The 14117-nt window shown below is 38.5% G+C and overlaps 1 protein-coding gene across 10 annotated transcripts in view; it reads left to right on the forward strand.

Moving 5' to 3' along the window:
* Positions 1 to 663: 663 nt before the first annotated feature.
* Positions 664 to 14117, forward strand: part of NBEA (neurobeachin) — a 743003-nt gene continuing 729549 nt past the window's right edge. For all 10 annotated transcript variants that reach the window (XM_012465562.2, XM_064361756.1, XM_064361759.1 and 7 more), the window contains exon 1: positions 664 to 957. In XM_012465562.2, the coding sequence (XP_012320985.2) occupies positions 664 to 957 (294 nt within the window). The remainder of the gene's footprint in view (positions 958 to 14117) is intronic.

Raw genomic sequence — 14117 nt, forward strand, 5'->3', positions numbered from 1 at the left:
TATCCGTTCGGAGTGGTTGGGGGAGGGACGAGGGGTGTCGGGGTGGGTAGGTGGGAAGAGAAGGAGGGCAGGGCAAAAGAGGGGGTGCACCGAGGGCTCCGCCCCCCCGGAGGCTGTGCGCAGGCGCAGTGGCCGCTACCGCAGGCAGGGGGCGGCAACATGGCGGAGTGAGCGGCGGCGTCGGGGCTTCACAACAACAGTGGCGCCCGTAGCAGCGGCGGCAGCAGCGTCAATAGCGTCAGCCACAGCCTGAGCTTCAGCACCGGCCAGCGCCGTGGCCAGCTGCTCGCGCCTCAGGGCTTCTCGGAGCGGCAGCAGCATCTCCGCGGGGGGCGGGCCGGGCCGGACGGACCGGGAGAGGGAGCGAGGAGAGGCAGCGGCGGCGGCAGCGGCACACCTGCTGGGCGGGCACGGCCGCTCTCCCGGCAGCGGTTAGCGGTCCGCCGCCGCCGAGAATAAGCCTGCTGATCCCCCGCCGCCTCCGCTGGGGAAAGCTCCGGAGCGGGCCGGGCTGAGGCGCAGGCGGGGAGCGGGCCCGGCGCCGCGGCGCTGGTGGATGCTGGGGCTCGGAGGCGACGGCCGGGGGGCGGGGGCCGAAGCAGGTATAACGGTACCGGCGGCGGCAGCGCCGCTGCTCTTCCCTTCTCTTCAGGAGGGAGGCCAATGGCGAGCGAGAAGCCGGGCCCGGGCCCGGGGCTCGAGCCTCAGCCCGTGGGGCTCATTGCCGTCGGGGCCGCTGGCGGAGGCGGCGGGGGCAGCGGCGGTGGCGGCACCGGGGGCAGCGGGATGGGGGAGCTGAGGGGGGCGTCCGGCTCCGGCTCGGTGGTGCTCCCCGCGGGGATGATTAACCCTTCGGTGCCGATCCGCAACATCCGGATGAAATTCGCAGTGTTGATTGGACTCATACAGGTCGGAGAGGTCAGCAACAGGGACATCGTGGAGACGGTGCTTAACCTGGTAAGGAAAAGGCGTGCTCTCCATCTGCTTCCCCAGCCCCCACATCCTCCGTCCCCAACGCCTCGCTCCCACCCTCCACCCCCAGGGTCACACGCGCCGCGCGTCCCTGGGAGCACAGAGCGTTCTGCCGGTATTGCCCAGTGGGTGACCTGCCTGCGTGCTGCCAGAGCCATGCCACCTCTCTCCTCTCTTCTCTCTGGTCCTCTCCTGCCACCTGAGCGCAGTGCCCAACTTAACACCGCTTCTTAGCACTCCTTGGGACTACGAGTAAACCAGTGTCCTCGGTGAAGGTTTTGGGTTGACTTTAGAGTTTAGTTAGGAGGTGAGGAGGCCTCCTTCCTCTGGGCTTCTTTCTCCCACACTCTTAATTGTCCATGGTGTCGCTCTCCAAGGATGACAGCCTTGTCCCTGGAGCCCCAATTCCCCCGTGCTGCTGAAATGTGAGAAGCGCATTAGCTTCCAACTTGAACAGCTGGGGTGTGATGTTTTCGAGGGAGAAAGAAAATGATGCAGTTTTGCATCTGTCTTTAAATATTCCAAGGCTATGATGGAGAGTGTTGTGTCTATATTCATTCCCCTCCATCTCTCAAGCAGCCGTCCCTTCTTTGTAATATTGCCCCGAATATACTGATCCCTTAGTTATTTTTGGGCACACAAGGTGTGCACCTTGTGTGAGGGCACCAAATCATACAGGTTGATTGCTGTGGTTTCCTTCAGTCGCGTGGCATGTGGTAAAGACTAAAGGAAAGGTTTTAAACGCAGCCCTAGGATTTGGTTCCTTTCATGATAAGAAAGAGTTACTGCAGAAGTGTGTATGACTTAATGTTTTGCGCTATCTACAGAGAGGCTCAGAAGCATTTAAGATGTCAGGGAAAGAAATGGAAAGAAGTAAGGAGAGGAGAATCATAAATTGAGTATAATTAAGAGCAGTTCATTTTTAGTGCTTTGTAAATGGAGTTTTTTTTTTTTTTTTTGATGCAGCAAAAAGCTTTTTAAACAGTTTCCTCTGCAATATCTAGTCTGACATACTGTAAGGTTGGGCTTTGGGAGGCAAGACATAAATCGAGAGCAATCAATTGAGTATTGTATTTGCTTTGGAGTCACAGGAATATATATGCTTACAGGGGTACTTTGTAACACCCATGCAGTCTGATTTTTCAGCTAAGCAATTATTTTTACTTGCTTTGTTGGAAAACTGAGAGAAAGCTGCAGCTACATCAGTGGTGTCCTGAGACATGCATTAAATAGTGTCTACGGTTTATGAACCTCCTAAATTCACAGAAAAGTTGAAGCGTTTTTTTTTTTTGCCCTTTTGCTAGTGTGTGAAGTGAAAGCAGATTATCTGTCTTTGTTACATTCATTGCTGTTTAAAAGAAAACACCTCTTTTTACTTTTGTGTACCATTCAAATATATCATCATGAAAAGTCAGTGTAAGTTTAAGGGAATGTCACTAAGTTGATATAACCAAGTTCTTTTCAGAACACTACTAGAAATACGGTTTTCTCGAGTTTTAATTTTAACTAGCTGCAAATAAGGTCAGTACTTGCCATTTCTTTTTAAAAGAAGATAAATGAAATTTCAAACTGTTAGTATGTTGGCAGGCACCTGTATTTCTGTAATTTAAAGTAACACATTTTCAGGTTTTTCCAGTTTTGATCTAACCAGTATCATTTTTACATTACATTATATTAGGCTGTTTTAGTAAGTATTTGTGTGCTTACTTAATACATTTTAACCTGGTAAGAGGCAGTAGAGCTTTCACAACCTGGAAACTGATTTGAATGTATAACCAGTTTGGACTCTGCAGCATTAGCAATGTATGCTGAATCAGTTCTTAACAGATGGGGTTTTTTAGATATACAGTAGACTAAGAAAGGAAGTGAAATGTTTCTCTTGAGATAAAAAAGAAATTTAACTCTTCAGAGCAGTGAAAATCTGGCATGAAGTTTCAATATGCAAATGTTATTTTGGAGAACGTTACCATTAAGCTTAGAGTCACTAGAAATAAAGTAATACTGAAATAGTATATCCAAAAATCCACTTAAGACTGTAATTGCAATGATATTTGGAACTTAAAAAGTTAGGTTTAAAATTTCTTTGTATGTATTTAAAGAATGCAATAGATTTTTAAATAGAAACTTTTGGGGAAAAGAATAAATGACAAAAAGAACTGTTTATTATTAAGTTGTTAATTATATTATGGAATATAAATTAGTCATTTGAAGGGTAATATTTCTTGAACTATAGGTTTAGGGCTTTATTGTCCAATACACTCTTGAAAATGTCATATGAAAATTTAAGCAGATTCTCAAAAATATGTGGAAGTCATGGGCATTTAAAAAATTAATTATCACAACTTTATTTAATAAGTAAACCTATAAAGTTCATATAGGGCATTCAGTGACTCCTTAGAGTTTGGAAACCTTTAATATTAAATCTAAAATGTTTTTTTTTTTTATTTTTCAGTTTTAATTTAACACATTAAATAAAAATGTAAGGTGAAATAGTGAACTACCTATTACTGTGCCCTGAATGACAGAAAAGAAAGTAGAACTAATGAAACTTCAAAACCAGAGTTTCTGCTTTCAACAATATCCTGTCTCAGTCACTCTTGTCAGTATATTTTTCTCTCATTTTTCCTGTTTCTTTTTTCTTTCTATATAAGAATACTCACAAATACTTGGTTTTTAGATGCTGTTTCTCACATGCCTTGGCCAAAGAATTAAAAGTTGGGCAGAGTCAAGTTTAAGCATATACTAAAATATAGGACTTCTTCAACTCAGAAGTGGCTGTAATTTTTCTGCTTTGTTTCCCAAAGGTCTAGAGATCCATTTTTACTACTAGGTGGACTGTGGGAGTTTGGTGAAGAATCACCAGTGTGATATGAAGTACAATGAGTGATTTTTTATTAGAGATGTATTTTATGTAATGATGTTATAGTTGACTTAAAACATTGAAATTGGAATGGATAATGTTAGGAAGATAAGTAAATTAGTTTGTGAATAAAGTTACAATGAGAGTGTATTGTCAAGGATTTTGCATTGTAGCTGTATTAATGAAAGAAACTGGTCATTAAACTGACTTCAGGAGGAATTATTTAATGTGGCAGTATAAAAGAATTTAACAGCAGAGAAGAGATTTCGTTGATTGTTTTCAGTTGTAAAGATGGCATACTACCTAATCTACATCTTTTATAGGTGCACTTAACATGTTTATATAAGCTTTCTACATATTTGAAGTAAAAGCTGTGTAAATATCATGTGTTACTATTGTTTATAAAATGAAAGTTTCTCTTATAAACATGTATTTCTAGAAAAATATGTTTATAATAGAGGATTAATATTTACTTCATGAAATAATTCATAATTTTTTTGGAGTGGCTTTCTTATGTATTATGATATAATTCTGTGATTATAATTACAGAATTTAATTATAGATGAAGTTTTTTATGAATAACTGAATTCATGAAATTTTTTCATGGATTTGTAGATTTTTTTTCATGAGTTACTGTGAGTTATATCAGTGTGTCTAGTTGTAGAGAAAATTATATTTCCTCTGATTATTTTTTTACATTCCAAGTGGCATGCTGTTGGCTGTACTGAAAACGTAACAAGATACCTTGAGGGGATTTGTGGTTTACTAAGTTTCTTTCATCTTGGCTTATGGATCATGGTATTTTTGTTAAAAGGGAAACTTTAAGTTTTTTTTGTACTTGAATTTGACCGTGACTCTTCTTCCTTAGAGTTTTTTTTTTTTAATTTGCAGCTTGATAGTCATGATTTTCATTTTAAAGATATTTAGAATTTTACAAACAAGAGATGTCTTCTGCAGCTGAGTTAAATTTATTTAAAAAATATATAGCTGCATCTTAGAATCATGGAGGTCCTTATGTTGATATGTAAGCCTTTTCATATTAACTGGAGTTGTATTTTATTCTGGCAATTGAGTATGGAAAATAAAATAAAGAATTCATATATAAATGCTAGGGGTTTCAATATCTTAAGGAGTTTTGAGATTTTCCACAGAAATATTAATTTAGTCATATAATGACACTAAGGCAGCAAATATTCTATAGTCAGTCTATGATCAAGTTATATTAATTTTAAATAAATCTTGTGTATGTTGCTAGTTACTTTTTGGCAAATACTATGCTGTTGATTAAAAATATCTCAAGGTTCTTTATTCTTTTGCTATACTTTTCCCAAACATAATGTAAAGTAATTCATTGGGTCTAACAGACCCAACCCCCATTTTATGTCACTGGTATAGCTGTTATTATAAAATTCAGTAATCTGCATTTTTTTTTTTTTACTATTACTGACAATACCGTTATGCATCAGTTCCAGGTTTTCCATTTCTTGTCTTTATACCATGTCAGCATATCTCTTTGGCATTACATATCACTCTGTAGTATTGGAGTTATTTATGTGTGTTTCCCTTCCTAGGCTGTGAACTCCATGAGGGCAGGAACTGATTTTATGTATATATATATTTTTGTATTTCTAGCCCTTGGATAAGTTAAGTGAATTTGGAGTGTGCAGGATACTCTCACTATGCAGTAATGATTATGAACAATTTCTGAAGTTACTTTAAACATTACGGTCCAGACCTAGAATCCTGAAATAAATTAAACTCATGTAAACTCAACTCATAAAACTTCATGTATTTCTTATTTCTCAAACTAGAATTATGTGTTGAATGTGTGTGATATTAACTGCCTATGTAGGCATTACGGCATATGTAAGTGTTATTTTGAACTGGCATCTGTTAATAAGTTGGAACCTGGTAAAAACTTTTCAGTGAACTTGTATATATAATCAGATATCTCATAACAAGGTCATGTTGTTAGCAAAGAAAATACATAATGCATTGAAGAGAAATTATAAAAAATATTGTCAACATTTGTCATACTGACCAGAATAGTGGACATCTATTCTTTTTGTCAGTGGTATCTCCAGATGTTTCAGTGCATCATTTTGCTTGTCTGACGTTTTGTGTGTCTGGCGTACATTTCTCTTTTTTGTAGTGGTACCTCAGTTTTCCTTTGATGACTCACTCTTTCCCAATTTGTAGTTCAGCTAGTTTAGGTGGGTCTGCCTTGAAGGTGAGACATCTAACCCAGGTGTGGCAAGAAGCATGGTGACTGGTTCAGGGACAAACATTTAACCCAACGGTAGCAAGCTAGAGTTGGTTCCAGGAATTATGCTGGAAGTCTTTCTGATGGAGATGCTGAATGTGTACATTCTTAGAGTTGTAGGTCCCTGTCTTAGAATTTGACCAAGTGTGAAGCCAACAGACTCATCATTCTGTTGACCCACTTGGAGTTCTCTATGTCTGTGGTGTTTATTTTCTAACCATTAAATTATCTCCTTTAAAATTTATTGTTATTTATTTCAAATCAATGTAAGTTGGTTTTTTTGTCACTTGTAAACAGAAGGGATCCCCAATGGCATAGATATTAGTATCTGGAAATGACATATTGTAGGGAACAGACCTTAAATCTTGAAATGGAGTGCAAGGCAGTCAGAACTTTGTGGTTCTGTAGCAGTTCCTTTTAAGGAATTACCGAGCAGCTGTTTAAATTTTCACCTGTGTTATCTTTGTCCATGGAACTACTGAGGTTGGAATTTTAGGGATACTGGAATGTTTTGGCCACTTTTTGGGGTCTTTGATAATGTCTTTTAAGAGAGCGGTTAACTTTAGTCCAAGTTAGCATGCTTGAAACCAGAGCAGAAAGAAAGTATAGCCTTTCCAAGTCAGATAGGCTCTTTCTGCCTGTAGCTGCCATCCAAGATAGCAGAGAATCAGAATATTAAAGCTTTGAAGGTTAGAAAGCCCTAAGTTTCCACGCCCTGCCAGAGTTGCTAAGAGGAAAGCCAAGAGCTTAAATTAGGACCAGATAAAGTTCTGTCTGATAAGCTTCTCCCAAGCCTCTCATGCAGTATACTCCAGCCTCCTGACCAAAGTAACAGTAATCCAGTTGTGAAGAGCTTTAAAATAGGATGCAACCAGGGAGCAAATGACAGAATAGCTGTGCCTCCTCATCCAGTTTATTGTTTCACATTGCTTCAGGGAAGATCATTAAGCTGAGGGTTAAGGGAATAAGAGTACTGAAAAGGCCTATTGCTATGAGACTGAAGCTTAAAAGCTAACAAGATCCTGACAAGATCTCTTTGTTTTGGTTGCAAATTCAAGTCCTTTGGTTTAAGTAAATTGACAAAAAACTTACCAAGGTTTTCGGGAAGCCATACTTCCAGAGAAACCTCAAGCCTGGTAAACAAATGCCTGTATTTTTCTACTTCTAAGGCAATTATAAGCTCCAGCAGTATAGCTGTTAGAAGGAAAATCTGCATTATGAGGGATAATAAGTGAGATCTTCTGAGATAGTAGTAGTGAATGCATTCATATTGGCCGACCAAATAATTCCATTTGCAAGGAGGACAGGGAATTCTTATTACTCTTGTTACTCAAAGCATACATAGTTTATGCTTTGAATTAGTTATCATGGTGTTTCTTTAACCATATATATAGAGATATATAAAGAAAAGTATGTAAATATATATATGTATTGATTGTACTTTAGGTTCTGGGGTACATGTGCAGATCGTGCAGGATTGTTGCATAGCTACATACGTGGCAATGTGGTTTGCTGCCTCCATCCCCTCATCACCTATATCTGGTATTTCTCCCCATGTTATCCCTCCCCAACCTCCCTATTCCTGCTGTCCCTCCTCTGGTGCCCCGCAACAGACCCCAGTGTGTGATGATGCTCCCCTCCCTGTGTCCATGTATTCTCATTGTTCAACACCTACCTATGAGTGAGAATATGTGGTGTTTGATTTTCTGTTCTTGTGTCAGTTTGCTGAGAATGATGGTTTCCAGATTCATCCATGTCCCTACAAAGGACACAAACTCATGGTTTTTTATGGCTGCATAGTATTCCATGGTGTATATATACCACATTTTCCTTGTCCAGTCTATCATCGATGGGCATTTGGGTTGGTTCCAGGTCCTTGCTATTGTAAACAGTGCCACAGTGAACATACGTGTGCATGTGTCTTTATAATAGAATGATTTATAATCCTTTGGGTATATACCCAGTAATATATATATTTTATTGCTGGGTCAAATGGAATTTCTATTTCTAGGTCCTTGAGGAATCATCACACTGTCCCACAATGGTTGAACTAATTTACCCTCCCACCAACAGTGTAAATGTGTTCCTATTTCTCCACATCCTCTCCAGCATCTGTTGTCTCCAGATTTTTTAATGATCGCCATCCTAACTGGTGTGAGATGGTATTGCAACGTGGTTTTGATTTGCATTTCTCTAATGACCAGTGATGATGAGCACTTTTTCATATGTTCGTTGGCTTCATATATGTCTTCTTTTGAAAAGTGTCTGTTCATGTCCTTTGCCTGCTTTTGAATGGGTTTGTTTGTTTTTTTCTTATGAATCTGTTTTAGTTCTTTGTAGATTCTGGATATTAGTCCTTTGTCAGATAGGTAGATTGCAAAAATTTTTTTCCCATTCTGTTGTTTGCCAGTTCACTCTACTGATTGTTTCTTTTGCTTTACAGAAGCTCTGAAGTTTAATTAGATCCCATTTGTCTGTTTTGGCTTTTGTTGCCAATGCTTTTGGTGTTTTAGTCATGAAGTCCTTGCCTATGCCTATGTCCTGAATGATTTTGCCTAGGTTTTCTTCTAGGGTTTTTATGGTGTTAGGTCTTATGTTTAAGTTTTTAATCCATCTGGAGTTAATTTTAGTGTAAGGTGTCATGAAGGGGTCCGGTTTCTGCTTTCTTCACATGGCTAGCCAGTTATCCAAACACCATTTATTAAACAGGGAATCCTTTCCCCATTGCTTGTTTTTGTCAGGTTTGTCAAAGATCAGATGGTTGTAGGTGTGTGGCATTGCCTCCGAGGCCTCTGTTCTGTTCCATTGGTCTATATCTCTGTTTTGGTACCAGAACCATGCTGTTTTGATTACTGTAGCCTTGTAATATAGTTTGAAGTCAGGTAGCATGATGCCTCCAGCTTTGTTCTTTCTGCTTAGTATTGCCTTGGCTATGCAGGCTCTTTCTCCTCTCTTCTAAGTGCAGTTATTGTTACTTATGTTCTTTTACCATTGTATATTAATTAGAGGGATAGTTAAATTTATTACATAGCTATATATTGGTCAAGTTTGAGGTACCACCAAGAAGAACATTCATATCACAAAAATTTTGAACTTGAGGTTAGATATAGTAATTTGACTGCTTTTTTTCACCCTCTGGTGAAGTGGTGAGTATGCTTTCTATTGTGTCCAAGATATCCAGGTTAAACATGGATATTTAAGTAGTTATACATATGAAAAGAAATGAGTGTATGAGATGGGTGGGTAGCCAAGGACTATAATGTTGCAGATTTCTGCTGGTTTTGGCTGCCTAGCATTCATTCTTTCTGCTTGTAACAGTTCTTGATTTTTTGATATTGTTTTGGTGAGTCATTCTTGATTTTTATAGTTTGGGACTTCACTAGACTTTATGCTGCTTTCCTGGACCAGACACAGAAACTGACTTCTGTCCCAACAATAACTGGTTTTGGTTAAAAAAATTAGCTGCACTTCTGAGACAGCTTGATAACTTCTTTCTGAAGAAAGAAAAGGTGCTTTTGCTGGGGTTGCTGAAAATGTTAGAATGTAGCTCTAAAATTGACTGCAGTCTGCACCATGAAGGCTGATTCTGCTTGAGAACCGAGCTATCAAAGAGGCACCTAAAACCAAGTGATACATTGCTGATGGCAGCTTTGGATGCTCTTAAGTCAGTTGTATCTCCACACATTTCAGTGCATCCTTTTGCTTTAAGCCAATTTAAGTTCGATTTCTGTCCATTTGTACCCCAAATATTCCTAACATTCTAGATTAACATTTTTTAAATACTTTAAGTATTAAATATTACAAGATGAATCATAAGAAAAATGTTTACTTGTCAGAGGACTTGATACATTTCAAGAAAGAAGAAATATGCATGTTTAATTAATAGAAAAATACTCACTTTGGCTAAATAAGAACATAGGTAACAGAAAACATGAAAAGGAAGTGATTAAAAACAAGTGACCAGCTGGTCATGATGGCTCATGCCTGTAATTCCAGCACTTTGGGAGGCTGAAGTGGGAGGATTGCTTGAGCCAAATTGTGTAAGACCAACCTGGTGAGACCTCATCTTTACAAAAAATAAAACAAGAATTAACTAGGTATGATGGCATGTGCCTGTAGTCCTGGCTGCTAGGGAGGCTGAGGTGGGAGGATCACTTGACCCCTGGAGGTTGAGTCTGCAGTGAGCCATGATCACACCCCACCGCATTGCAGCCTGGGTAATGGAATAAGACCCTGTCTTACCAAAAAAAGAAATGACCATTGTTTGCTAGGGCAAGGTTAAAATAAACTTAAATGCTCTTGTTGGGCTCATAAACTGTTACAGCTACTCTGAGTGACATTTCAAGGACTTTAAAGAGGATTCCTATAATTCATCCTTAGTTCTTTAGGCTAAGGAAAAATTACCTATGGACAGGTATGAAAATTAAGTATATTTTTATGATTAATATATTTGGCAACAACCTAAATGTACAACAATAGGAAAACATTAAATATATTATTTTTACATCCATGGAATAGCATACAGCTATTAAAACTTTCTGTGGCTCAGTTTCTTTATGTGTAAAATGGGATATCAACCTTATAAGATAGTTATATAGGTTGTACAGATTAAATGGGTTAATATATGTAAAGTGCTTGCTTATAGTTAACTTTAGTACTTCTGTTGTTTTAATTCTTGTCTTGGTCCTGAGAATCACCTGACCATAGAAAGAAATAATGACCTAACTAAAAGTGATCTGTCCTGTTTTAGCTTGGAGTACCTGAGCCTGGTGACCTGTCAAGGAGGGGACTCTTAAGTATCCACAGATCATGATCTCCTGGTAAAGTATAGGCCATCTGTTGTCTTGAATCCTACATAGTCTTTAACAGTGCCTGAGGTAGTTTTTCTGATTTCCTACTTTGAATGAAAAGGGTAAGAAACTGGGGAAGGAAGAGACCTGAGGTAACACCAGTTCCTTTGTGTGGAGTCTCTTCCATCTCTTCTTCTCTCACATGACTGACTTTCACATGTAGATGCAGTAAGACATGAATGGTGATCCAAGGCAAATAATAACTCCCTCTGGGAGTGTTTGCTTAAATATTTAGAAGACTGCTTGGGTAACAAGTCTAAGGGGCAAGTTAAAGGATTAAAAACTATTTTATTATTATTTTATTTTAGAAAATAACATTAGCCTGTAGTTTAATAGCTCTTAACTATTTATAGTACCCTTGTGGAATTGAACTCAGCAGTGCTCTCTAATCCTCAGAATACTTGCCTTTTATAGATACCATTCCTTCTTTACAGATGTAGAAACTAAGGCTGTAGAAAATGTGAAGTAGACAAGGTTATCTAGGTACTAAGTAGCACAGCTGGAACTCAGACCTTCCGGTTCCAAAGCTAGAAGTTCCTTCCCATTAGTTAGCAAATGTAGCTAGTACTTAGAAATTATCCCAAAGATAGCATGTATGAAGAGATGATGTTGGAAGGGGAAGGACCAGCCAGTGTCAGTGAGTTGATTCTCTGGTAGGGAGTGTGTCCCATAGATAACTCAGGACAAGCTATTGAGAAGAAATTAAAAATGAATGCAGGTCAATTTAATGAATTTGTACACAAAAGTGACTTAGCAAAGACTATACTGTGAGTTACTAATATTTGAGTTTTGGGAAATAATTGGTTGTATGGTAAATGGCTTTGAATTTTATACCTTTTCACTAGGCATAATGTGTATACTTGAGAGATTACTCTGAACCAGAATAATAGTATGCATTAATAAATTATATAGAAAAAGTAAATTTGTGATATTCTTTTTTTTTTTTGTGAGACGGAGTTTCGCTCTTGTTACCCAGGCTGGAGTGCAATGGCGCGATCTCGGCTCACCGCAACCTCCGCCTCCTGGGTTCAGGCAATTCTCCTGCCTCAGCCTCCTGAGTAGCTGGGATTACAGGCACGCGCCACCATGCCCAGCTAATTTTTTGTATTTTTAGTAGACACGGGGTTTCACTATGTTGACCAGGATGGTCTCGATCTCTTGACCTCGTGATCCACCCGCCTCGTCCTCCCAAAGTGCTGGGATTACAGGCGTGAGCCACCGTGCCCGGCAAATTTGTGATATTCTTGTATATTAGAAGTAATTATTTGAACCACTACATATTTGCTTGAATAAAACAAATGAGTTATAGAACTAATTATACTAGCTTCTGGATAATATAATTTCTAATAATTGTGATTTCTCTTTCAGTTTATTAAGGTAGAGCAAACATTGATTAATAGCAAATTTTGTGGGAGTAAAAAATCTAGATATATTTCTTTTTAGCAAATACTTTCATTTTCTGAGAACTTACAGTGATTTAAAGATGATATATACATATTTCTATTGTTATTTAATTTTTTTTTTACATTTGGGAAGGGAATTCACTTTTATAGATTAGGTTTGGGTTCATACCTTATGTTTTTAATGTCTTCTTCCAACTCTTTTGAAATAAATGGGGATTTACTTTAATGACTAAATTATAACTGAGGTTAAGGAGCTTGTCCTAGATTGCAGAATTGCTTAGTAGCAGAATGAGATCCAAAGCTGGATCTTCTATTTCCAAGTTCTGCTATTTAAATACCCCATTACCTTTGATAATGATGATGATGACAGTGATAGAATCTTTACATGTCAGGCACTGTGTTAAGCATATGACCTGTGTTATCTTATTTAATCATCTTGACATAGAATGTGAAATATTCAGTGAAATAAGGTCATTGTCTTTCTAAGCTAAGCAAGTCTGCCATCTTAAAAGAGAAGTGTTTTCAACTCTGACTGTATAAATGATACTTGATCATAAAATGTCATAGTATTATTTCACTTAATTTGTACTCATTCTTTATAACTTGATTACCATTTCAAAGTCCTTGAATTTAAATTAAGAATTAAAATTTTTTTTAATCTTAGGAGAAATGAGTTATCAGTACAAGAATGTTTCTTTTATTATATTGACTGTTACTTGATAATTGTTATATTTCTCAAGTCATCATATTCTTCCATCTTTTGTCTGAAGAATTGCTCATGTTTCAAGATTTAGGTGTTACCTCTATTTAAATGACATCTTCCCCAATATTCCCCTAAAAGCTATTCTTCCCAACCTGTGCTTTTCCATAAAATTTTATACATATTTCAGATTTAGTACTCACACATTCTATTTTAAATTACAGTTGGCCCTCTGTATCCATGGGTTCCATATCTGTGAATTCAGTTAACTTTGGATAGAAAATATGTGAGAAAAACACCATGTATAGACTTTTTAATCTTGTCATCATTCCCTAAACCAAGGGTCCCCAACCCCTGGGCCATGGACCTGTTAGGAACTGGGCCACACAACGGAAGGTGAGCCATGGGTGAGCCAGCATTACCACCTGAGCTCCACCTCCTGTCAGATAGCGGTGGCATTAGATTCTCACAGGAGAGCAAACCTATTGTGAACTGTTCAAGCAAGGGATCTAGATCTAGATTGTATTATATTATTTGGAGAGGAGTTAAAGTACACAGAAGGGCATACATAGATTATATGCAAATACTACACCATTGTATACTAGGAACTTGGGAATCTATGAGTTGTGGTAATCACAGGGGGCCCTGGAACCAATCCCCCAGAGATAACAAGGGGCAATTGTGTTTGTTTACTTATCATACTGCACTAGAAACTCTGAATCCCTTGAGGATCAGAACATTATCTTACTCACCTTGCTGTGGTGAGTATTTAACATAGTATCTGGCATTTTGTGGTGCTTAGTGAACTTTACTCTGAATATTTTCTCTTATCTTTGATATAGTTAGCTTGCTTGTTTCAGTCATATCCAGCTTGGGTACGAATCTTATCTTTACAGGTTATTCTGATTCTTTTAATTTCTACATTTGCCTCTTGCTTTAACGTTTCAGTTTTTATTTTTATTTTTTGAGTGGAGGATGATTGGAATATCTAGATGTATACAGTTGTCCCTCGTTATCCATGGAAGATTGGTTCCAGGACGCCTTAAGATACCAAAATCCATGGATGCTC

This window comes from Aotus nancymaae, unplaced genomic scaffold (assembly GCF_030222135.1).
Source record: "Aotus nancymaae isolate 86718 unplaced genomic scaffold, 86718_ANA_hifiasm-v0.15.2.pri h1tg000043l, whole genome shotgun sequence".
NCBI classification, from domain to species: domain Eukaryota; kingdom Metazoa; phylum Chordata; class Mammalia; order Primates; family Aotidae; genus Aotus; species Aotus nancymaae.